The sequence below is a fragment of the Scyliorhinus torazame genome, chromosome 8 (genome assembly GCF_047496885.1).
Source record: "Scyliorhinus torazame isolate Kashiwa2021f chromosome 8, sScyTor2.1, whole genome shotgun sequence".
In the NCBI taxonomy this organism is placed as follows: Eukaryota; Metazoa; Chordata; class Chondrichthyes; order Carcharhiniformes; family Scyliorhinidae; genus Scyliorhinus; species Scyliorhinus torazame.
This window is the reverse complement of record NC_092714.1, coordinates 110,785,739-110,812,576: the sequence shown is the minus strand read 5'-3', so window position 1 is coordinate 110,812,576 and position 26,838 is coordinate 110,785,739. Positions and strand designations below refer to the sequence as shown.

At 49.1% G+C, this 26,838-nt stretch overlaps 1 protein-coding gene across 1 annotated transcript in view; it reads right to left on the bottom strand.

Annotated features, from left to right (window-relative positions):
- Positions 1 to 15,131: 15,131 nt before the first annotated feature.
- LOC140428037 (glutamate receptor ionotropic, kainate 1-like) overlaps positions 15,132 to 26,838 on the bottom strand; it is a 547,961-nt gene continuing 536,254 nt past the window's right edge. Inside the window, exon 17 of the mRNA XM_072514019.1 lies at positions 15,132 to 16,142. Coding sequence (XP_072370120.1) covers positions 15,987 to 16,142 — 156 coding nt within the window. The 3' untranslated portion in view covers positions 15,132 to 15,986. The remainder of the gene's footprint in view (positions 16,143 to 26,838) is intronic.

Below are 26,838 nucleotides of genomic sequence, written 5' to 3'. Positions count from 1 at the left end.
CAGCCCTCTTGACATGAATGCTAACATTGCATTTGCCTTCTTCACTGCCGACTGAATCTGCACGTTAACCTTAAGAGAATCGCGAACAAGGACTCCCAAGTCTCTTTGTGTGTCTGATTTCCTAAGCATTTCCCCATTTCGAAAATAGTCTATGCCTAAATTCCTCCTTCCAAAGTGCATAACCTCACACTTTTCCACATTGTATTTCATTTGCCACTTCATTGCCCACTCTCCTAGCTTGTCCAAATCCTTCTGGAGCCCCCTTGCTTTCTCAATACTACCTGTCCCTCTACAGATCTTTGTATCATCTGCAAACTTCGCAACAGTGCCTTCAGTTCCTTCTTCCAGATCATTAATGTAAATCGTGAAAAGTTGTGGTGATTGCACAGACCCCTGAGGCACACCACTAGTCACCAGCTGCCATCCTGAAAAGGATCCCTTTATCCCCACTCTCTACCTTCTGCCAGTCAGCAAATCCTCTATCCATGCCAGAATCTTACCCTTAACACCATGGGCTTTTAACTTATTTAACAGTCTCCTATGCGGCACCTTGTCAAAGGCTTTATGGAAATCTAAATAAATCCCGTCCACTGGTTCTCCTTTGTCTAACTTCCTTGTTACTTTCTCAAAGAACTCTAACAGATTTGTCAGACACGACCTCCCTTTGACAAAGCCGTGCTGACTCAGTCCCATTTTACCATGCACTTCCAAGTACTTCGCGATATTATCTTTAATAACAGACTCTAAAATCTTACCAATGATCGAAGTCAGGCTAACCGACCTATAATTTCCAATCTTCTGCCTCCCTCCCTTCTTCAACAGTGATGTTACATTAGCCACTTTCCAGTCCTCTGGGACCCTTCCTGCATCCAGTGGTTCCTGAAAGATCATCACCAATGCCTCCACAATTTCCTCAGCTATCTCTTTTAGGACCCTGGGGTGTAGTCCATCCGGTCCAGGTGACTTATCCACATTCAGACCTTTCAGTTTCCCCAGAACCTTCTCCTTAGTAATGGTCACTGCACTCACCTCTGCCTCCTGGTTCTCCTGGAGCTCTGGCATCCCACTGGTGTCTTCCGCCGTGAAGATTGATGCAAAGTAACTATTCAGTTTGCCTGCCATTTCTTTGTTTCCTATTATTACTTCTCCAGCCACATTTTCCAGTGGTCCAATGTCTATTTTTGCCTCTCTCTTACCTTTTATATATTGGAAAAAACTCTTCCGTTCTTCCTTTATATTACTAGCTCGCTTGCACTCGTACTTCATCTTCTCCCCCCTTATTGCTTTTTTAGTTGTCCCCTGCTCGCTTTTAAAGGATTCCCAATCCTTGGCTTCCCACTAATCCTCACCACTTTGTATGCTTTTCTTTAGCTTTTATGCTGTCCTTGACATCCCTCATCAGCCATAGATGCCTTGCCCTCCCCTTAGCATGTTTCCTCCTCCTTGGGATGAATTAACCCCCCAAAACTCCTGCCATTACTGTTCCACTCTCTTCCCTGCTAGGCTCCTTTTCCAATCAACTCTGACCACCTCCTTCCTCATGTCTTTGTAGTTACCCTTTTTTAATTGTAATACCGTTACATCTGATTGCAGCTTCTCCCTCTCAAACTGCAGAGCAAATTCTATCATGTTGTGGTCACTGCTCCCTAAGGGTTCCTTCACTTTATGTTCCCTAATCAAGTCTGCCTCATTACACATCACCAAATCCAGAATTGCCTGTTCCCTAGTAGGCTGTGTCACAAGCTGCTCCAAAAAAAATCTCTTAGACATTCCACAAATTCCTTTCCTTGGGATCCACTACCAACCTGATTTTCCCAGTCCATCTGCATATTGAAGTCCCCGTGATCATTGTAATATTGCCTTTTTCACATGCCTTTTCTATCTCCTGATTTATTTTCTGCCCCACATCCTGATTACTGCTAGGGGGCTTGTACATAACTCCCATCAGGGTCTTTTTACCTTTGTGATTCCTCAACTTTACCCACAGAGATTCTATGCCTTCTGATCCTATATCGCTCCTTGCTATCGATTTAACGTCATTCCTTACTAACAATGCAACCCCGCCCCCTTTACTTATCTGCTTGTCCTTTCGATAAGACATATATCCTTGGATATTTAGATCCCAACCCTGATCCCCTTGCAGCCAAGTCTCTGTGATGCCCACAACATCGTACTGGCCAATTTCAATGTGCGCAACAAGCTCATTTACCTTGTTCCGTATACTGCGCGCATTTAGGTACAGCACCCTGAATCCTGCATCGACCACCTCCCCTTGCACACTCTCTTCAGTCCCTGTACCCTGTACTGTGGCCCTTTTTTATTTTTGACTATGGCTTCTCTGCCTTACACTTTCCCCCTTACTCCTTTTTGTTTCTGGTCCCGTTTTACGTCCCTCCGACTTCCTGCATCGGTTCCCATCCACCTGCCACATTAGTTTAAACCCTCCCCAACAGCACTAGCATGAGGACATCAGTTCCAGTCCTGCCTAGGTGCAGACCTTCCGGTTTGTACTGGTCCCACCTCCCCCAGAACCGGTTCCAATGCCCCAGGAATTTGAATTCCTCCCTCTTGCACCATCTCTCAAGCCACGCATTCATCCTATCTATTCTGACATTCCTACTCTGACTAGCTTGTGGCACTGGTAGCAATCCTGAGATTACTACCTTTGAGGTCCTACTTTTTAGCTTAACTCCTAACTCCCTGTATTCAGCTTGTAGGTCCTCATCACATTTTTTACCTATCTCATTGGTGCCTATATGCACCACGACAGCTGGCTGTTCACCCTCCCCCCCCCCAGAATGTCCTGCAGCCGCTCCGGGACATCCTTGACCCTTGCACCAGGGAGGCAACATACCATCCTGGAGTCCCGATTGCGTCCACAGAACCGCCTGTCTATTCCCCTTACGATTTAGTCCCTTATCACCATAGCCCTGCCATTCTTCTTCCTGCCCGAAGAGCCAGCCACGGTGCCATGAACCTGACTGCTGCTGCTTTCCCCTGGTGAGCCATCTCCCTCAACAGTATCCAAAGCGGTATATCTGTTTTGGAGGGAGATGACCGCAAAGGACACCTGCACTGCCTTCCTACTTTTGTCTGTCTTTGGTCACCCATTTTCTATGTCCCTCAGTAATTTTCACCTGCGGTGTGACCAACTCACTAAATGTCCTATCCACGGCATCCTCAGCATCGCGGATGCTCCAAGGTGAGTCCATCAGCAGCTCCACAGCTGTCAAGCGGTCTAATAGGAGCTGCAGCTGGACACACCTCTTGCACGGGAAGGAGCCGGGGTCAGTGGACGTGTCCCTGAGCTCCCACATCGCACACGAGGAGCACGGGTGTAGGATTTCCTGCCATGTCTTAAACCATAGGTTAACTTATACAACTACAATGCCAAAAAACAAAAGAAAACAAAAAAATAGACAATGTAAAGAAAAGTCATATTCAGGAAGTGTCATATTCGACTCATTTACGAAAGTCTTTATATGGTAGCTAATCAAAGACGTTTTCAAAAAGTCATACGAACAACGTCCACTCTGTTTTCTTTATCCTGTTTTTTCTTGAAAAAAAATTATACAAAGGTGATTAGGTACAACCATATTTTTGAGGAATCTATGCTAATAGACCAAGATTAATATGTGTTTCTTTAGTGCTTTCATCCAATATTTTAGACTGAAATTCTACATTCTGGTGTGAATCCCCAAGAGTGCAACCAGGGCGGGGAAGGTGCAAACATTGGTTTAATAAAAACGAATATGGTGGGAATTTCCACACCTCCAGCCTATGTTCTGTCATGCAGTCAGTACACCAGGAGGAACCAGCCATGTCAACTCTAGGTCCGACGGATTTAGGAGCCAAATAAAGTCGCCATCTTTCCAGGAAATTGGCCACCTTTTAAAAAGGGGCCGATAAGGCCCGAAAGCATCATTTTTGGGCAAATAGTGCTGGAAATTCATGCAATGACTGGTATATCTAACCTTAGCTGCCTAACATTCAGCCATAGTGTCTATCTGGGACAAGTTTTCATTCCAACTCGTCATAATTGGGGATTATGACTAATTGCAACAAGGATTGTAAAGACTGCAAGACGTCCTGGGTAGAAAGATATTGGGCTGCATTCTCCATTTAGGAGATTGTGTTCTCCTGCCGGAGTTGAATCACTTCTTCATAAATCATAGAATCCCTACAATGCAGAAGGAGGCCATTCGGCCCGTCAAGTCTGCACTGACCCTCTAAAAGAGCCCCACATGCCCTCATCCTAACCCCGCAACCCCACCTAACCTGCACATCCCTGGATGCTTCGGGAAAAATTTACCATGACCAATCTACCTCACCTGCACATCTTTGGACTGTGGGAGGAAACCGGAGCACCCGGAGGAAACCTACGTAGACACGGAAGGTATGTGCAAACTCCACACAGTCAGCCAATCAGAATCGATTCCATGTCCCTGCCGCTGTGAGCCAGCAGTGCTAACCACTGTGCCGCCCATATATGTGTGTAAGTGTTTCTAACTTTACACTTGAAAGGTCTAGCCCTAACGTTTAGACTATGTCACTTTATCCTAGACACTCCAACAGCAGAAATAGTTTCCTCAATCTATTCTGATCAGATTCCTTTGATAGCTAGTAGCCCTTCACTACTGTCGTACAGGATACGCAATGTATATTGGCATTTAATATTTGGTCTTAGTGCACCAAGCAAGAATTAACTGAATGGTACTTGAGATTTTTCAGCAAGGCAATGGAAATATCTGTTTCACCCTGGTGCTGGGTTGGTGTTGTGCAGGTTGGGGGGGGGGAGGAGGGTGGTGGTGGTGGAGTTGGGGGCGAGAGGGTGCGGGGATGCAGTCTGCAGTCTGGTGTTAGGGGATGGAGAGATGCTGCAGTGCATTCCGTAGGTCCTACTTTCTGCAGCTACTGTGTGGTGGGCAGTGTAAATATTGTGCTCAGTATCAAGGGATTGCTCAAATGAACTGTTCTGTTCTAGATTATCCAAAGTGCTTGAGTTTTGCCGAGGCTGCACTAATCCAGGTATGTGAGAGGTACTACCTGATTTAAGCCTTATATAGATGGAGGTTAGCCATTGAGGAGCCAGGAGGTGAGGTACTTGTCACAGGGTACCTAGTCCATGGCCTGCTGTTGTAGCTATGCTGTTCATATGGTTGGTGTAATAAAGATTTTGATCAGCAGTGACCCGCAAGGAACTGGCCCGTAACTTCCTCAGAGTAGCAATGTCCATCAGAGGTTCTGGCCATGCCTGGTAGGGGGTGGGGGTGTTGGGTGGGGTTGGGCCGACCGTGGGGTAGGGGCGGAGTGTTGTGGTGGATCCCCTGGGCGGTCGCGTATGTGTGGGGGTGTCCTTTGCGAGGCTGGGTCTGGGTGTTTAAATGGTTACTCTGGAGTTAGAAGTGATTTAGTTTCCCTCTAACTCTTTCAGAGTAACTCTTAGGGTAAAACTGGCAGAACCGTCCAAAGTGAGAGATTCACTTCTATCAGATGGTTCCCAGGCTGGTGCAATTGTCCAGAGGAAGTTCGCACTTCTGGGCAATTGCCGAGTGAACCCTTATGTGGGAACTTCCAAGAGAGATTCCCCAGCGCATCTTTGGGATACCCCCTAAATGCGACGCTGGGGGACCAGGAAGTTGTCAATTCTGGCGGAGTCAGTGTGTTGAGGCTTCAGAGGGGTCCAGAAGCACTAGACGGGTATATTTAGTCTTCGACAATCCAGAGACATGATGATCTGGGCCTATATGTTGATTTCCTGCAGCAATCAAAGATTAAAACTGAATCTGGAATATTTTATTATTGTGCAGAAACTATTATTGTAATAACAAATATCAACTTGAATTCTCATTAAGTTAAATAATGCATAATTCTGCTATATTGCTTGGAAAGCATTTGAAGTAGCATCACTGATGTTTGGCCGCGATAATGCTGACACAAGTAAAAACAGAGACAGCCTCTTGGAAAGCAGCCAAACTATGGATTTGGCTTGGCATGCTTGTGTTGGTTAGATGCAGTGATATCTGACCAGGCTCCAGAAAGATTCAGGGCCAACAACTAACCTGTTAATTTGGTCCTATCTTCTTAAAATTTTTCCTTAAGACAGTGCTGGCACGTATTTCCCATCTCTAATTGATTTGAAGAAGGGGCATAGTGAATATCTAAAAAGTTTAAAATTCAATATGACTTGATTGGTACTATTTTGAAATTACATACAGATATCGTGGGTTGGATTTTTGTGAGTCAGGGACATGGATCTGGAAGTCTTGCCCCCATTCCAGCAGATCCCATTTTGCCAGTAGGGGAATGGGGAGGGGGGTGGGGGGCATGAAACAGATATGAATTGTGAATCGGCTGGGCCATTTAAATTCAGTGCACAGCATAGGCAGACCTGATTTTTACTCCAGGAATAGTCTCAACCTATAGTGTGGAGATGTTATGGAGGAGATCTAAATGCTTGTGAATGCCGGATAATCTATGTAGAACTGTCAAATTGTCAAGTTACCTGAACCCCCTTGTCCTTTAAATTTGGGGGGAAAACTACCAGTCTGTGAGAGTGAAAAATAACCTGTGTTAGCAGTTTCAATAGATATTTGTTGACATAACCATAAGCATTATTATTATAGCATTAATACTGCTTGATTGCTTACACGACCTCTCATTATCAAAGTGAGGGGCTATAAGTTCACACAGCTCTAAGACAGTATTAAAGGGTTTGTTGCCTTTGCATGGGATTATAAATACAAATATTTGATTTTATAAGGTGTTAAGTACTTGAGAGGCTTTAAATATATTGAATTGCCTTTCATGAATGAGATTTGTGTTAATACAGACAATCCTTGGACTTATGATACAATTCATTTATGAAAACCATGTTGTAAGACGAAATGTCGTAAGTTGGAACTTAGTTGCCAATAGGAGCAATGGCATAAATGGGGGATTGGTTCTTGAACCAAGGTGGTAAATCACTCATGGAAAGCTTGGCAGTGTTTAATGCTTTCAAATGTTTAACTGCAGACTCACTGAGGCGATGTTGATGCCTGCACGCCTTAGCCCAGGTTCCTCAGTTAGAGTGGGGGATATAATGAAAACATCAATCACAGTTGCCTGTTTACTCTTGAATTTGTGAAAACCTGAGAGAGTATTAAATACAATATAAGCATATTATGGCGATTAATATCGTGACAGTTGTGGCAAAATAATTTAACAGAATGGAACACCTGTTTCCAACCTAATAAAGACGATTGCACCTGTCCAGTCATACTAATGGGCGGTGCAGGAGGTCAATGAGCATGTATGAAATAGCTGGTGTGGCATCGTTTAGTTGAAAACAATGTTGTAAAGTCGAAATGGGATGACAATTTATAAACAGTGAAAATGCCATTCATCGTAATTCGAACATCATAAAGTCAAGGACTACCTGCAAAGTGAAATCAGTAATAGGTATTTAGAACTGAGTGCGAGTTCTGAGGTGATACTGGGTGAGTTGGCATGGAGGGTGTAAGGGCAAAGGATGCTGTGTAGAGGAGCATGAGCTGTCATTAAGTGGGCATGGGGGCTATAAGGGACCATGGAGAAAAGTGGGGGTCATGTATTGGCATACAGGGTATAGGGGACCATGGAGGATGTGTGAGGACATGAGTTGACATGGAGGGTGTGAATGACCATCGGGGTTTGGTGGAGGGGCATGGGTGGCATGAATGTTATGAGGGGTCTTTGAGGCTGGCTGGGAGGGCATAAGTTGGCATGGATGTGGTCATGGGGAGTGGGTGGGGGTGAACAAAAAACAGTACAGCACAGGAATAGGCTCTTCGGACTCCAAGCCTGCGCCGATCATGATGCCTATCTAAACTAAAACCGTCTGCACGACTGGGATCCGTATCCAGGGGCTGGATTCTCCGACCCCCCACCGGGTCGGAGAATCGCTGGGGGGCGGCGTGAATCCCGCCCCCGCCAGCCACCGAATTCTCCGCCACCGGAAATTCGGCAGAGGCGGGAATCGCGCCAGGTCAGTCGGTGGCCCCCCCCCGGCGATTCTCTGGCCCGCGATGGGCCGAAGTCCCACTGCTGTCATGCCAGTCTCGCCGGCGTGAATCAAACCACCCACCTTACTGGCAGGACTGGCGCCACGGGCTGGCTCCGGGGTCCTGGGGGGGGGGCGTGGGGCGATCTGGCTCTGGGGGGTGTCCCCACGGTTGCCTGGCCCACGATCGGGGCCCACCGATCCGCAGGCTGGCTTGTGCCGTGGGGGCACTCTTTTCCTTCCACCTCAGCCATAGCCTCCGCGATGGCCGATGCGGAAGTGACACCTCCCCTGCACACGCGCGGGGATGACTTCAGCAGCCGCTGATGCTCCCACGCATGTGCGGACTTCAGCCGGCCGGCGCAGTCCCTTCGGCCCCGGCTGGCGTGGCGCCAAAGGCCTTTCCCGCCGGCCGGCGGCGCGCCAACCACTCCGGTTTCTCCGCACCTTTGGGGCGGTCCGACGCCGGGGTAGTTCCCGCCACTCTATCCCGCCGGGACCCCCGCCCCGCCGGGTAGGGGAGAAACCCGGCCCCTATGTTCTCGTCCTTTCATGTATTCATCAAGGTGCCTGCTAAATGCCGCTATCGTATCAGCTTCCACCACCTTCCCCAGCAAAGGATTCTCGGCACTCAGCATCCTCTGTGTCAAAAGATTTGCCTCTCACATCTCTAAACCTTCCTCCTCGCACCTTAAACCTATGTCTCCTAGTAATTGACTTTCCGCCCTGGGAAAAAGCATCTGACTAGCCACTCTGTCCATCCCACTCGGAATTTTGTGAACCTCCAACAGGTTGCCCCTCAACCTCCTTCATTTCAGTGAAAACAATTCGAGTTTATCCAACCTTTCTTCCAGGCTAATATCCTCCAGACCAGGCGACGTCCAGATAAACCTCTTCTGTACCATGTCCAAAGCATCCACATCCTTCTGGTAGTGTGGTGACCAGAATTGTGTGAGGGTGTCAGCTGGAGGGCCCAACATTTAACAACACAACTTAGACTAAGTCTTAGCAAACTGAGACAAACCTTTATACAAGCCCATCTCGGCACTCGGCATCGTCCAATCTGTGCCTGGGACTGGAGAACCCAACTCTATTCCACCCCCACCCCCACCTCCAAAGTGAAAATTACCCAGTTTGGGGAACTGTTTCCTACGGTGGGTGCACTAAGCTGAGAATTTTCTGGTCTCCAACTCTCTGTCTCGAAGATGAAAATCTAGCTCCAATTCCAATATGAGTTTGAAGTATCATTAATGTGATTGACGGGAGAGACAAAGGGTCAGATTCTCATAGTCACGATCAAGACCAAAAAGAGGAAGGACCAGAAAGAAATGGTCACTGAGCAACACGACCGTAGTTCCTGCCTCTTATATGCCCTTGACCATTTTCACAAAGGTGGTGGGAGTGGGCCCTGCCTACTCCTATTAAGGAGCTGCTGATTGTGTTGTTGGATTGTAGCCATCTGAGATGGCCACCTGCAAAGGACCATGGGTATTATGGCCAACCCAGGACTCAGACAGATACAGACCTTCTGTGTATTTGAAACTCAGGTAGCTGGACCTGATCGAAACCCCCCCTCGTTTGCATTCTAATGGCCCATTTCCCCAGAACAATAGGACTCCAATCAAGAAACCGATACAGACACAAACTGATCGGCGCCAACCCCCTTTACTGAGAGGCCAACCGCCAAGGTCAATGACCGCTAAGGACCCGCCCAGCCACCAAGGCACCCGCCCCTTTATTGGCCAAAATCAAAGGCAGTGATCGAAGCCTGTCGCATTATTGGGTCCAAGATTAAGGACCGCCCCAAAGAGCACGAAACCCTAGAGGGATAAAAAGAGACACAGCCATGTGTTCGGTCTCTTTTGGACCCCGTTTGTGCCAGCCTCTATTGGGACTGGCCTGTGCCCACACCAAGCGCAGGATAATGACCAGCCATCCAAGTTCAAGACCAACGATCGCTACCTGATGGATGAGCCCAGCAGAGACAGAACCACGTCTTCGAACCAGCCACGCGAAATCAAGATAAAGGCCTTATCCATTTGCATAGTACCGGTTGCCCTGAAGTTAAGTATAGGTTATTGTAGCTGATAGGTGTAGTTTAACTCGTAGTAGATATTGTGTTTGCATGTCGACATAACCCTTGTGTATGTAAATAAATCATCTTTTGAACTAACTAACTGGTTGTATGGTCATTTGACCGATATAAGGGAAAGACTTGTGGTTCACCGAGATAAATAGAAATACCCACAGTATTGGCGACGCTGTTGGGACATAACATCATATCATAAAGAGCAATAGGACCATTTTTAATTTTCATGGAGGCAGCTGAACTTTAGCAACCGGAGGATTTTATACCAGCCGCATGGTGGCATGAAACATGGAGGCGAGAAGAGTTTAAAGGTAAGGAATATCTCCATTATTCTGCAACCATAAAATGCTGCAGCATAAGTTGTAGCTGTGTTCAATAAAGTGAGTTATGACAGTGCTATAATGTTACCTCCACCACTGAAGGTGGACAAAGGTAATGTTTTGTCCCTGTCTGTTTGTCTGTAAACTCCATGGGCGGGATTCTCCTTTCCGGCGACTAAGTCCCCACACCGGCGGGAAAACCGGCGCGAACCACTCTGGCGTCAACAGCGCTTGAAAGTGCGGACTTCCGGGGGCTAGGTGGACAGCGGAGGGATTGGCGCCGAAGGGACTGCGCGAGTTAGCACATGCGCTGAAGGGCCGGCGTGATCTCGCGCATGCGCGGAACCGCCGGCGTGGTTCCGAGCATGCGCAGACCAGCCGGAGTATTCTGGTGCATGCGCAGCGGGTTGTCTTCCCCGCGACGGCCATGGCGGAGCCCTACAGGGGCCAGGGCGGAAGGAAGGAGTGCCCCCACGGCACAGGTCCGCCCGCAGATCGATGGGCCCTGATCGCGGGCCAGGCCACCATGGGGGCCCTCTGGGATCGGATCCCCCCACACCCCTGCGAGGATGGCCCCAGCCGACTTACCTACCAGGTCTCGCCGTGTGGGACCATGCCTAATTCACACCAGCGGGACTGGCCAGAAACGGACGGCCACTCGGCATCGGGACCCGGAGAATTGCCGGAGGGGCCGCTGCCAATGGCCCCGCTGGCGTGGCGCGAACCTCGACCCCACCCGAAAATCGGCGCCGGAGATTACGGCAGCTGGCGTCGGAGTGGCGGGGTGGGATTCGTGCCCCCCCCCCCCCCCCCCGGGATTGTCCGACCCGGCGGGGGGGTCCAAGTAAAAACTGGTGATCTTGAGGATCCAGATCCTGGGCTTTTTTGAATTAACATTGGGATACAGGGCAGATACCGCAGCATGGTAGCACAGTGGGTAGCACTGTTACTTCGCAGCTCCAGGGTTCCGGGTTCGATTCCCGGCTTGGGTCACTGTCTTTTAGGAGTCTGCACGTTCTCCGCGTCATAGAACAGTGCAGCACAGCCTGCGTAGGTTTTCTCCAGGTGCCCCGGTTTCCTGCCACAAAACCCGAAAAACTGGGGGCGAGATTCTCCGACCCCCCACTGGGTCGGAGAATCGCCAGGGGCTGGCGTGAATCCCGCCCCCGCCGGTTGCCGAATTCTCCGGCACCGGAGATTCGGCGGGGGCGGGAATCGCACCGCGCCGGTTGGCGGGCCCCCCACCCGCGATTCTCCGGCCCAGGTGGGCCGAAGTCCCGCTGCTAGAATGCCTGTCCCGCCGGCGTGGATTAAACCACCTACCTTACCGCCGGGACAAAGCGGTGCGGGCGGGATCCGGGGTCCTGGGGGGGGGGCCGCGGGGCGATCTGGCCCCAGGGGGTGCCCCCACGTTGGTCTCGCCCGCGTTCGGGGCCCACCGAGCCGTGGGCGGGCCTATACCGTGGGGGCACTCTTTTTCTTCCGCCTTCCCCACGGTCTCCACCATGGCGGAGGCGGAAGAGACTCCCTCCACAGCGTATGCGCGGGGATGCTGTGAGCGGCAGCTAACGCTCCCGTGCATGCGCCGCCCGGAAATGTCATTTCCGCGCCAGCTGGCAGGGCACCAAAGGCCTTTTCGCCAGCTGGCGGGGCGGAAGTCAGTCCGGCGCGGGCCTAGCCCCTCAAGGTTAGGGCTCGGCCCCCCAAGATGCGGAGGATTCCGCACCTTTGGGGCGGTGTGATGCCGGACTGATTAGCGCCGTTTCTGGCGCCGGTTGGTGGACATCGCGCCGATACTGGAGAATTTTGCCCCTGGTTATTGTATATGGCTTGACCTGAAGTCTCCTCCATGAAATGGAAGCTCTTTTGAGAGGATTTCCTTTCCAGTTATGTAGCTGCAGAACATCAACCAGGTAGGGAAAAGCCTCAAGGAAGGGCTGCATAATTGTAATGATGTTGAGCGGGGTGGATTTGCACTCAAGTACCAAGAGTCTATGCAATGACTGTGCACCCAACTCTACCACTTTATCTTGGTGCACCCTGATATCCATAGCAGAGCTGGAGGCAACCTGCTGATCACTATGTCCTCTTGTCTGTGATGAGTGCTCTCTGGAGGTCCAAGGCCTAAAGGGCCCCTGCCTTCTTTGGGTTTCCTGCTCAGGGGAAGGTGTACCTGACATGGCCTGAGCAGTTGGAGCTAATGTAAATCAGAGAGAATTGGGAATGATTGAACACCTTTGGAGTATCCGGTGTGTCTGCCTGATTTTCCTCCTCCTTTTGGAAGCCGGCGCAGCCCTCCCTAACTCCTTGAGGAGAGGGGTACCAGGAGGTGATCTGTATTCCTGTCACATCGGTTCTGCTGGGACCAGCCATGGCCGCAGCGATGGTGTGCAGGTCCGAACACATAACCGACATAGACGTCTGGACCTGGAGACTTCCATGAGCTCACCTTCCAAAGTCACAACATCAGAGAGCATGCGGATGGACTCCTCCACCTCTCATGACAGCCTGTTGAGAGTCTTTGATACTTCTGACTCATGTTCCCATGCATCTCTCTGAATATCCAGCAAGTTTTCTATGGCCGCTTTCAGTGTCTGTGAGGTGACCATCAGTGTGTGACCCAGAGCGTAAGCTAGATAAGTAACCTACCAAAGTGTATGGGCGGGATTCTGCGCTCCCGGGACTAAGTGCCCGCGCCGTCCTGAACACCGTCACGTTTCACGGCGGCGCGAACCGGGCCCGGTTATGACAGATTCTGGCCCCCATAGGGGGCCAGCACGGCACTGGAGCAGTGTGAACCACTCCAGCCTCCTTACGCAGCGCCAAATGGGTGCTGCGCCAACCCACGCATGCGCAGTTGGGCCGCGCCATCCTGCGCACCCGCGGGGAATGTCTTACGTGCGGCAGCCCCTCACCAGCATAGCGCCGGGGTTCTGGGGCCGGCCGCGGAATGAGGTAGGCCCGGGGGGGAGGGGGGGGAAGAGGCCGGCCCGTCGATCGGTGGGCCCCGATCGCAGGCCAGACCCCATCGGAGCCCCCCCCCCCCCCGGTGAAGGAGCCGCCCCCTCCCCCCCCCCACAGGCCGACCCCCCCCCCAGCGTTTCTGCACAGTTCCCGCCGCAGTGACCAGGGGTGGACGGCGCCGGCGGGACTGTCATTTGTTTCGCCGGCTGCTCGGCCCATCTGGGCCGGAGAATCGCTGCTCGCCGTTTGCGGCGATTCTCCGAGCAGCCCTGCGCGATTCTCGCGGCGCTGGTTTCGGGGGGATGGGAGAATCGCAAGCGGGTGTTGGAGTGGCGTGGCGCGATTCACGCGCCGCCCCGGCGATTCTCCCGCCCAGTGTGGGGGGGAATACCGCCCTATGTCTCTGGGTTAGTGGAGGGTGCAGGCGAACGCTGTGATGACTGTACAGGTGTGAAGTTATTGTCGTCTTCTTCATGGGTAGCAGACGTACTGCTACCACCTGCAAGTTGCTTTCTACTCCTCACCCCATGGCTATGCCTTCGCTATAGCTGGGTAAAAAAATCCCAAAATTGTCTTCCTAAACTCCCCCACATGGACTGCAGTGGTTCAGTAATGTGACACCCTGCCACTCTCTGCATTCAGGGATGGTCAACACTAAAGCTGGCCTTGTCGGTGATACCAATGACAGAATCACAAACTAAATGGTGTGAGTTTGGAGTCAGTCGAAGGTTCACTTACCATAGTGGCATGGATGAGATCATTCATCTGTTTCCTACACTGCATGACTGTCCTTTTTTGCACCCCAGGGATGCTGACCACCCTGGTGAGATGAGTAGTCCACCTGCTGCCATCCTTTGGAAAAATGCACGTTCTGTCTTTCCTTGATCACTTTGAGGTGATTCTCCAGGGAGGCACCACTGAAGAGTGGGGCTAGAGCATGCTGCCTTCGCTTAAACAGTTTTTTCTCCTAAAGACCTGCGATGAATGAATGACTGTCTCAATGTCTTTTAAATATGGCAGCTAATCATAACACCGGGGCATACATATTTCTGCCCGCCCTGCCACGAGGCTCGACAGAAAATTTGCATCTGCATAATTAATAAGGAGAGCAGTGCATGATTCAACGGGCTCTCCCGCCCCACTCTACAGTGGAATCCACTCAAACCTCCCACTCGTGACACACAAAATTAGGCCGGATTTTCTGGACCAACACTGACGGACATCGTTACCTACAGAGCGTGAAAAGTTGGAGAACCAAAATATTCCCATCCCACCCACGATGATGCACAACGGAGGAGGAAAACTCCACCCTTCGTCCGGGAGTGGGAAATTCTAACCATTTTTATCTGGCAGTGAGTCACTACCCCACAGAAGGACATGAATCTTTTGTGACGGGAGGGGCCAGGATGCACTCTCCTGCTGCAGGTCTGTGCTTCCACCACTCCAGGACCCCTAACTCCCCTCCCTTTCCCCATCATTCGTGTCTAGTGATTGACTCATTGTAAAAGCCAGCTGATTTCCTATTCTCCCACTATTGGAAAATTGCTGTAGATTGTCCAATTGGTGCCCACAGTTGACCAGCTCCCTCAGATTTGAACCTGTAAATGATTCGGGCTTCCCAATACTGGCCATTGTTTAACAAAATGGCCTCCTCATTTGTTATATTATTCTAAGATCCTGAGTTCATCCTTGAAAAAAATATGGAGACAGCACAACCAGTTTGAAAAGCCATTGTGTGTGTTTTTTTTATTCAGGAAACAAGTAAAAACAGATTAAATCAAGACTTAAATGGCAGAAACGCCAAAATTCAAAACCGGTCATTCCTAATCCCTCTGAACTCTTATGCAGCTGAACTTAAGAAACATTAACTAAGCAGAGTAGCTGAGCAAGTGTATAATTTTGCTTGTACATTGTTTACATGTTCCCAAAATGAAGTAAATTCCAATGTACCACTGGAACCATCTGTGAGGTGACATACATCCCAGGGCCAAGGCAGAGAACTTTCACACCGTTCTGCTTGGGGTGAAAAAGAAGAGAAGATTGCACTGAGCAAACATCATGATGCAGAACTAGGATCTGTGGCTCCAAGATTTTGTAGAAGAGTGACTTGTAGAAGTGGAGTCAGCTCAGCAGGAAATGGTATAATTTCAAATTGTTAAACCTTGTTTCATCAACAGTCTGCAGCAGCTGTAATGGGGTGGTGGTGATTAGGTAAGAGAAAAATGTGGTGATCTTTATTATGTTTAACTATTTATACTTCAGTAAACTCATGTAATTGAACATTAAAGCACCACGAGGAAATGTGCTACAATGGCTTCTAGTGCTCAGAAGTATTTGCATGAAACTAAGCTCTCGGTTGCAGTGTCATTTTCTATGGCATTATCAGCGACAACCCCACTTTTAGCAAATGAAAAAAAAAGATGGATCACAACATTTTTCACATTTTCTTCATTCTATTATTTAGAAAAAAATATCAGTATAAAGTGTCTCTCAATGCCAACGTTATGTTTCCTGTCAGGCAGTTCAATCTTGTCCATGGGGTAAACAGTATGATTGCAGATAGCGTCGGCTGAGAGTACAGTTGCCGACTTCATGTTATTGTCTCTTTTCGTATAATTCGCCTTTGATGACACATGAGGATGCTTGACAGCCCATATTTTCTTCTAGTTCTGGAATTTTTGTTCAGTTTTTTGTGACATCTGAGTGAAATACGGAGCTCCTCAATCACTGTGCTGAACGTAAAGCACTAGGGAAATAAGAGCAGAAACAAATTCTTTGTACTGGGCATCAGTATATAAAATACTACAAGTATTTTATCTGTATACACTTCCTGTCAACCCATTGATTATAAATTTCCTTCTCCATATTTTTAATGGAAGCTACCTGTCAAGTTGGCACCATCACTGATGGCACAGATGTGTGTGTTCCTCAGCCTGGTACTGCAGGAAAACTCCCCAACTACAGTGCCACGGAAGGTTGACCGGTAATCTTATATTTCATGTAAAATATTATTTATTAATGACAATGTATTACTGGAGTGAGCCTTAGCTTAGTTTGTACCCCTCTGAATCAGAAAATTAAACCCCATTCCAGACACATAGACACAGAGGTCTCTGAATAGTTGGATGAAATTGAGTGGATACTTGTATCCAGTGGAAGCAGGGAGGTCGGCAAAGTTCCCTTTAAAATGTTGTTGTTATGCACGTTCAGGTTTTCTCAATGCCCTGTCTCTTTCATTTTTTTCGTTGCTGTTTTGTTATGCTTTTGACACAGTGATGTATATCACCACAGTTGCATGGCCTACGGGTCACTTTCCAGACTGCTGGATAGCTGTACATGTGCATAGCTTAGCAGGAATATTGGTGGGGGTCCCAGTCTGCATTGTATGCAGCCAGTACCAAAGCAGTCTTTGTTATGGGAACGACCCAGAGCAAGCTCTGCCAGGTGTAGAAGAAGTAGCCCAGAGTGAAGAAAAAACAGGTAGTTTTGGAATGAAGTAATGAACAGCACTATTTGTTTTATAATCTCTCCTAGTGGCCTTGCTCGTACTGGTTAGCCACCCATTTTGTGCTATGCTCCTGGAACAGTAAGGTGGCGCAGCAGTAAAGTATTTCCATGTAAACAGAAGCTGATACATTTGACAGCGCTAGGGGACATGCTTGGGCAATACAGACGGTGGTCTCCTTTGGCAAGTTCCATCTCACCAAGATGGCAGAAAATCCAACCCCCCCCCCCCATGAACATCAGATTAAAAAAACTTGGATTTATTCTGGTACATGGTTGAGAATTTTGCCTTGCAGTATACTAGATTGCTCTAAACAAGCAGATTAAATTGCAATGCGAGTAGAAATTACAAGCGGTGGGTGAATACGTTTTTATTCAACTATAATCTTTTTTACTAAAATAAATGTTCAGATAATCACATTACTTAAAACATTAACTTCTTATCGTCAATACCCCAATTATATTCTTCTTTTGCACACAGGATTTGTATCAGAGTAGATTTAAATGGCCAACATAACTTCGGATAAGGAGGCAAATCCAAACAGCAGGGAACCAACTAAGAATAAAGTAGGGCCCATGACTACTGGGACATTGCAGAATAACTACGGTATTCATATATATGTGAGATGATGGATGTCTCTCAGGGTGAATGTGGCAGGTTTGGCAAAAGAATCACAGATAGGATCGATGACATACACTTAGATGTGTCTGGATCACATGGTCAGACTGCTCAAGCAGGTACAAAACCATCAGAGACCAGTGACTTTGGGAATATATTTGGAGTAAAGAAAAATGTTATTTCCGCAAAGTTACAACTGCAGGGAATTTGAACCATGATTATAATTGCAGATTGCAAATTAACAGTGCGGTATTATTTAACCTCCGCCAGCTTAGATGGGAAGAACTGGCATTTCTTCTTAATGGTGAATTGAACTAACCAAGTGGCATCGCATCAACTCGTCCCTATCTATTTCTGTAGTGAAGATACCTAACTAATTACTGAGATATTTCAGAATCTTTGGTTATTTCTCATTCATGTGTAACTGCAGAACTGAAGATAATGAAAATCAGAGAGTGCTTGCAACAGAAGCCCTTATCTGCCATGAAAAGCTAAAGTTAGTGGCCTATTTTTCATAAACTCGACAATGTATGAAGTTGTATGAGGAAACATGTGTTGTACAGTGGGAGATCACTTTGGGAACCTGTCTTTAGATCAGTACAATTGAGTCATACTGCTTTTTTACTAGGCCATAGTGTACAAAAGTGTATTGATGTTTTTTTTCAATCTAATGATGGTGGTCTGGTTATCCGTGCATTTATTACAATGTCTCTCTCAGGAGAAAGGACACAACCCAATAAGAAAATGTTAGCTATCAAAATTGGCATTCCTGTGGAAAGGTTTGAAACTTGAATCTCTGAAAGTTAAATAAATAGTTGGTTTATAAACGTATTTTGCTAATATCACCATGACATGCTTAGCTTGGGTGGTGGCACTTGTGTTTCTGAAGCAGAAGTTTGTTGCCTGAACATCATTCTGGGGATTGACCATAGAGCAAGCGGAGGGTCCAGTTCAGACACTGAGGGAGTGTCAGAAAAGCTGGTGAGATTTAAACTTATTCAAAACCCACCCACATGCACAACAGCTAAAATCGGGCCAGCCATCTTTCAGATGAGGTGTTAGATTGATGGCTTCCCTTGCTATTCAGATGGCTCGCAAGGACCCCATGGCACTTTTTAAATAGGAGCAGCAAATTATTCAGGTCCAATGGCTATAATTCCGCAACTACAAAACTGACTATATGGTGGATGATTTCACTTGATGACCTGCATTGTACAGAAATTGACTGCTGCATTTCCTTACATAACAGCAGAGATTACACATGAAAAACAATGAATTGGTAGTGAAGCAGTCAAGGACATAATAGGTATGGTATTAAGTGCAGGTTTTTTCTTTAATGTTGACTAAAATATCTATCAGGTGGCGACAAGTTAACCTAAAGAAGAGGATAGTATAAAATGGGCATGACAATGGGAAAAGCAACTTTTGTTTGCATTAGGAGTCAAGGGTCAGTCAGGGTACAAATATAATTATTCCAGGATTACTTGGGGACATTTATAAATGAAGACAAAGGCATTGCAGAAACGCTGAACAGAAATGTTATTTTGTTTTTAACGATGTCAAATGTTGGATGTACCCTTTCTCTAGTTGATACAATTAAACAAGTTAACAAAGTGATAGGTGGTAGTTAAATTAAAGAATTTTTGAGTGAAAAATGGCTGGTTTACGTTATCCTACAGTGTGAAAACAAATGATAGAAATCTTATAATGTTCTCCTGTAGATCATTTAAATAGGTCTCTTAGGTCTGTCAGAGGATTAGGGCAAAGTCGTCTCCTTATTCAAAAAAAGGGATTGAAGTCAAAACTGGAGGGGTATGGCCCAGTGTATCTAATCTCAATTGGGGAAAGTATCTGAGCATTTTCAAGTATGTGGATATCCTCCTGATCCCACAAAAATATTTTAACCTGCTACTTGTCATAATATACACCAGTATATTATGGTGCAGACACATACACACAAACTGATGGACATGCAGTGGGACCAATCAGCATACACAACACCGCAGCCAATCACCAGTGAGAGCACACGCACTATAAAGACAGGGGACAGGAGAGTTCCCACTCATTCGAGTAGCAGCCAGCTCGGAGCACAGAGCTCACAGCCTGCAACACAGACATTCACCATGTGCTGAGTGCATCACCCGGTTAGGACTAGGCAAGGGCCAACAGTTAAAGCTGGTATTGCATTTACCCACAGTTCAAGTATGTTAATATAGTTAACTTTATAATAAAATAGAGTTGCACCACTTCCAGTGTTGGTGACCTGTTTGTGATCCAGAACACCCAACACATCATGGTACAAGGAGTGGTTGCATACTAGCACTTCTGAGACCCATCTGCAACTAATCAGCATTCCGGCATCCTGAAGTATGGAGACCATCAACCCGCCGCCGCCACTCCGCATTGCCGGCAATCTCGGGGTCAATTGGAAGACTTTGAAACAGCGTTTCCAGCTGTTCCTCGAAGCCACGGACAGGGAGAACACCTCGGACACCAGGAAGATTGCTCTGCTTCTCTCCACGGCCCTGCAACATGCCATCCACAACTTCAACTCCCTCACATTCGCAGACGACGAGGACAAGACAAAGTACAAGACGGTTCTCCTCAAATTCTATACCCACTTCAGCATAGAGGTCAATGAAAGCTTTGAATGATACCTGTTCCAGCAGTGCTTGCAGGGTAAGGACGAGTCTTTCCAATCCTTTTTAACACACCTCCGCATCCTTGCGCAGTCCTGCGGCTACGGGCCCACCTCCGACTCCATGATACGCGACCTGATCGTATTTGGTGTTCTGTCGGACCCCCTGCGTCAGCAGCTCCTCAAAGTTAAGCAACTCACTCTAGCGACTGCCATCGAGACCTGTGTCCTGCATGAAAATGCCACCAGCCGGTACTCCCACATACAGGCGGCTGAAACGGCGCGGCAAGGTCCCCACGAGGCGGAACAGGTCCAAACAATTGAACACCTCCAAGGCTGCAGCCTGGATGAGGGCGGCCATTTTGCACGCATTTCACGGCCTCCCGCGCTTGTACGCGGCAAACGTGGGGACGGTGACGTGGAACGTGGTGCGGGGACCGCACCGCGCATGCGCGGTGGCACAACAAGCGTACTGACGTCACGACGTGCGGCAACTGTGGCTCCGCCCATTTAAAGCGGCAATGTCCTGCAAAATCGCAACAATGCCTACGATGTGGCAGACTTGGCCACTATGCTGCCTGCTGGCTGCAGCTCAGCCTGCCAATTCGCATCGCTTCGGCCAGCCTCGCAGGAACGTTCGGGCAATTCAACCCACGTTCACCGAGTCCGATTCCGACTTCCCGCAGACCAGTGACACCGAGGACCCGAGGGAGCCTTTTCGAGTCGCCGTTATAACAAAGAACAGGCTGTCCCCAAATCAAAACCACCAGCCGCTGTCGGTGCACAGCACTGATCCAGACGATGAGTGGTGTGCCACCCTGACGGTCAACAGATCCCAGATACGATTCCGCCTGGACACTGGGGCTTCCGCTAATCTCCTAGCGTGGTCAGCCTTTCAGACCCTTGGGCAGAGGACACGTCTGCCTTCCAGGATGCGGACTTCAGGGCGCAACTCAATGCCATCATCGACCAGCACCGCAACGTTTTCGAAGGCATGGGTACGCTTCCATACACTTACAAAATCCTGCTCAAACAAGAGGCCACGCCTGTGGTTCATGCACCTTGCAGAGTCCCAGCACCCCTCAAGGACTGCCTCAAGCAGCAGCTGCAGGACCTCCAGGACCAAGGAGTGCTCTCCAGAGTGACAGAACCAACCGACTGGGCCAGTTCCATGGTGTGCGTAAAGAAGCCTTCCGGCGAGCTCCGGAACTGCATTGACCCAAAGGATCTGAATCGCAACATAATGAGGGAGCATTACCCTATCCCCAAGCGCGAGGAGATCATGTGCGAGATGGCTCGGGCCAACATCTTCACCAAACTTGACACCTCAAAAGCATTCTGGCAAATTCAACTAGACAGGTCTAGCAGAAAGCTGTGTACCTTTAATACCCCGTTTGGTAGATACTGCTACAACAGGATGCTGTTTGTGATTATATCGGCATCAGAAGTATTCCACCGGATCATGGAGCAAATGATGGAGGGCATTGAGGGTGTGCACGTCTATGTTGACGACATCATCATTTGGTCCATATCATCATTAGGAGCATATCAGTCGCCTCCAGTGCGTTTTCAAACGAATACGGGACCAAGGCCTTCGCCTCCACAGAGCCAAATGTTCCTTCGGCCAGACGGAACTCAAGTTCCTAGGGGACCACATCTCCCGGTTGGGCGTGTGGCCAGATGCGAACAAGGTGGCAGCCATCATGGCCATGCAGAAACCAGCGGATAGGAAGGTGGTCCTCTGATTTTTGGGCATGGTCAACTTCCTGGGGAAGTTCATCCCCAACCTCGCCTCCCATACCACAGCTCTCCGGAACCTGGTCAGGAAGACGACAGACTTCCAATGGCTTCCCGCCCACGAACGCGAATGGGAGGAGCTTAAGACCAAGCTTACCACGGCCCCGGTATTGGCATTTTTTAATCCCACGAAGGAAACAAAAATTTCAACGGATGCCAGTCAATCCGGCATTGGGGCGGTGCTCCTGCAACGCGATGAGGCCTCATTATGGGCCCCGTTGCATATGCGTTACGTGCCATGACCCCCACGGAACAGCGCTATGCGCAGATCGAAAAGGAGTGCCTGGACCTGTTGACAGGGATCGACAAATTTCATGATTACGTGTACGGCCTCCCCCAATTCACTGTCGAGACCGACCATCGCCCGCTGGTCAAAATTATACAAAAAGACCTGAATGATATGACCCCTCGCCTCCAGCGCATTCTGCTTAAACTCCGGCGGTACGATTTCCAACTCCTATAAACCCCAGGCAAGGACCTGATCATAGCCGACGCTCTGTCCAGGGCAGTCAACACCCCGTGTGACCCAGAGGGGTTCGTCTGCCAGGTTGATGCCCATGTGGCCTTCACGGCCTCCAATCTGCCGGCCACGGTTGAACGCCTTATCCACATTCGCCGCGAGACTGCGGCTGACCTCCTACTACAGCGTGTCATGCGCCACATGATGGACGGGTGGCTCAAGGGCCAATGCCCACAGTTCTACAATATCAGAGACGATCTGGCGGTAGAAAATGGTGTCCTCCTGAAGCTGGACCACATCGTGATCCCGCACAGCATGCGCCAGCTCGTTTTGGAACAGCTACACGAGGGTCACCTTGGCGTGGAGAAGTGCCAACGGAGGGCCCAGAGGCTGTGTTCTGGCCCGGCACAATGAGGACATCGCCAACACAGTGCTCAACTGCCCCACCTGTCAGCGGTTCCAACCACGTGAGACCCTATAGCCCCATGAGTTGGTCACGTCCACTTGGTCTAAGGTAGGCGTTGACCTGTTCCATGCGCTCGGCAGGGACTATGTTCTGATTGTAGACTATTTTTCGAACTACCCGGAGGTCGTACGCCTGCACGGGAACACATCATCAGCGGTCATCCGTGCCTGCAAGGAGACCTTTGCTTGTCACGGCATCCCACTCACTGTGATGTCAGACAATGGCCCCTGCTTCGTGAGCCAGGAATGGTCCAACTTTGCCAGCAGGTCCCCTGCACCTCCAATCCAATGGCAAAGTAGAAAAGAGCATCCACATCGTCAGACGGCTCCTCTGCAAGGCTGCCGATGCAGGATCCGACTTCTACCTTGCCTTGCTGGCCTATCGTTCGGCCCCACTGTCCACTGGCCTGTCGCCAGCCCAGCTGCTCATGGGTTGTACCCTCAGGACCACGGTGCCGTCCATTCACGTCCCAGACCATGGTGGAGGCGGAAGAGACTCCCTCCACTGCGCATGCGCGAGAATGCCGTCAGCGGCCGCTAACGCTCCCGCGCATGCGCCGCCCGGAGATGTCATTTCCGCGCCAGCTGGCGGGGCACCAAAGGCCTTTTCCGCCAGCTGGCCGGGCGGAAATTCATCCGGCGCCGACCTAGCCCCTTAAGGTTGGGGCTCGGCCCCCAAAGATGCGGAGCATTCCGCACCTTTGGGGCGGCGCAATGCTCGACTGATTTGCGCCGTTTTGGGCGCCAGTCGGCGGACATCGCGCCGTTTCTGGAGAATTTCGCACCTGGAATTAAAAGGAAATCTGCCATCCTTACCCAGTCTGGCCTACATGTATAATTTTGCATCACCTGATTTTGAACAAAATACTGGTTCAAAAAGTAATGCTTGAAAAGCCAAAAAAAATCATAAAACGAAAGAACAAATTGCTTCCTGGATGACTTCAATCCATCAAGTGAATAGAATGATACCATTTTATCCTCTTTTTAGCACCATCATTTTGATGGGGGGAATGTTTTGGGGATACAAGACAATAACCTGCAGTTGAAGTGGAACATTGATGTTTAATTGTCTTTGAGTTGCTATTCCTGACCCTTTTAAGAATACAAAGGTTAAAATGGTTCACTGACTTCTATATCTGTCTTCTCAGGTTAGCAATAATCATTACGAAACTTAAAGGGTTAAAGGTGCATGCATCAGAGCCACAAAAAATGTTGAATGCAACACTTTGATGGAAATAGTATTAATCTCAAATGACGCAACAGGCACAGTCAGCCACTCAAGGCTGGAAACATTGGGGAGGATAGTGATGACCTTTGCCAGAGTTACCACCAGAAAGTCTGACAAAAATCAACAAATGTTACTTCTAGAAGAGAAGGATTTCTAGTTGAATGTTTAAAACCCATTATTTGAGTGGGCAAACAAGGCTCAATACAAGAATAGATTTTGGTCCTAGATTTTCTATGTATTCCATTCAAAATTGCATCGTGAGGGAGTTGGTTTGTGCAGCCCAGACACTGCTGAAATAGAAGGGAGAAGTTTCAATTGAAAGCTGAACGAAATTCAACATCAACCGACCGGAGGCAATCCAGGTGCCGGGTGGCACCAGCAGTTTATCTAATACGTATGGGTATGAGTGGCTGGCATGCAGTGCATTCAACCATAAAATGACAAATTCTCCTAACACATTCATTCACAAAAGATTTAGGGCGGGATTCTCCGACCCCCCCCCGCCGGGTGGGAGAATCTCCGAGGGTCGGCGTGAATCCCGCCCCCGCCATCCTCCTAATTCTCCCGCCCCCCATAAACCGGCCCAGCGTGAGTCGCTCCGCCCACCTCGGAGAATGGCGAGGTCCGGCGCGACTCAATGGGCGCCGGGGCTGCCCAAATCTCCGGCCCGCGATGGCCCGAAGTCCCGCCCGTCTGTTGCTGGTCCCGCCGGCATACATTGGAGTAGGTCCCTTCCCGCAGGACCTGGCGGCGCGGGCGGGCTCCGGGGTTCTTGGTGGGGCGCAGGGGGTTCCGGCCCCAGGAGTTGCCCCTATGGTGGACTGGCCCGCGATCAGGGCCCACAGATCCGCGGGCGGGCCTGTGCCGAGGGGGCACTCTATTGTTCCGCACCGGAGGCTGTGGTCCTCCGCCATTCCCGGTGCAGAAGCGAAGCCCTCTGCGCATGCGCAGGGATGACGCCAGCACACACTGGCACCCCTGCGCATGCGCCGACTCGCACCAGTCGGCGGTGGCCCTTCGGCGCCGGTTGACGTGGCGCCAAGCCCCTTTCCCGCCGGCCGGCGGGGCGCAAACTGTTCCAGGGCGGGCCTAGCCCCTCAAGGTGCGGAGGATTCCGCACCTTTGGGGCGGCCCGATGCCGGAGTGGTTCACGCCACTCCGTCCCGCTGGGACCCCACGCCCCACCGGGTAGGGGAGAATCCCGCCCTTGAAGTTTCCTAATTAAATCAGCCTCTTTCATGACCTTAAAACATTCCAAAGCACTTTACAGCCAATTACATATTTTGAAGTGTAATCACTGTTGTAATGGCAGCTAGAGGTAAGTAGGGAAGAGATTACCTTGGAGCCGACTCCAAAAATGGTTTTCAAAGCTACTCATACCATTCATATTAGATAAACCAAATACATCTGAGTCAAACTGATTCAGAAGACTACATACACAGAATAGATTCATTCTACAGTGTACTTCAACAAGATGTGACTCTCTCCATACTGCAGTCTAGAGAAGCCATAGAAATATATTAGCGCATGATGATTGTTTTAGGACTCTGCCCCAAGGATTGCTTGGGCTGAAAATATTTAACTGTGATAGACATTAATATCAGAAGGTCTGTGAGATAAAATGCCTGCTCATGAGATTTCATATGGCACCATGTTACAAGGCAGCAGTGGAAATCTGTTAAAATATTGGTTGCATGCACATCGCTACTCAAGCTCATCAGCATGTACAATTTCATCAGACAGGGTGAGGTTAAGGGGAAACTTAATTCTGCCCATTGGCCAGGAACAGAGCGATACTCAGCTGAAGCATCAGCTCTGAATGGGACACATTTTGGATCATGGCTCCAAGGTATAGGGATGTTTAATATAAATTTTAAAATTAGATTTTTGCTCTCTACAGGCAAGGGAACCAAAGCCAAGGATCCTTAGATTATGTGGGAGATAGAGAAAATAACAAAACAGAGATAGCATTTTTCATTTCAGAGAATTCTGCAAGCGAGAACCAGGCCAAAGACAAATGTTGAGAGGGGAAGTGAAGAGAAAAATGAGACCGGCATAAAGGAAATAGGGGAATTGAATGGAACCCAATAAACTTCTAGCGGCATGGTTGTAAAAGGTGGAGGGGTCCTATTCAGGGGGTGATATATCCTTAAAATCACAGAACAAGGCTAAACTGCACCGACCCACTTAAGCCCTCACCTCCACCCTATCCCCCTAACCCAATAACCTCTCTTAACCTTTTTTGGACATAAGGGCAATTTAGCATGGCCAATCCACCTAACCTGCACATCTTTGGACTGTGGGAGGAAACCCATGCGGACACTGGGAGAATGTGCAGACTCCGCACAGACAGTGACCCAGCAGGGAATCGAACCTAGGACCCTGGCTCTGTGAAGCCACAGTGCTAACCACTATGCTACCGTGCTGCCCTGAGATGGTAGAGGTAATGGGATAAAAATTGATTGGAAGGATATACTGAAAAGGCTGGCTATGCTTAAGAGTGAATACGCTGCCTAAATCAAATGGTTTGCATCCCAGGTTACTAAAGAAAGTGAGAATGGAGACAGCATAAATACATCTTCTCCCTGTGTCTGGGTTTACTCCGGGCGCTCCGGTTTCCTCCCACAAGTCCCAAAAGACGTACTGTTAGGTAATTTAGACATTCTAAATCCTCCCTCCCTGTACAAGAACAGTGAATGTGGTGACTCAGGGCTTTTCACAGTAACTTTGA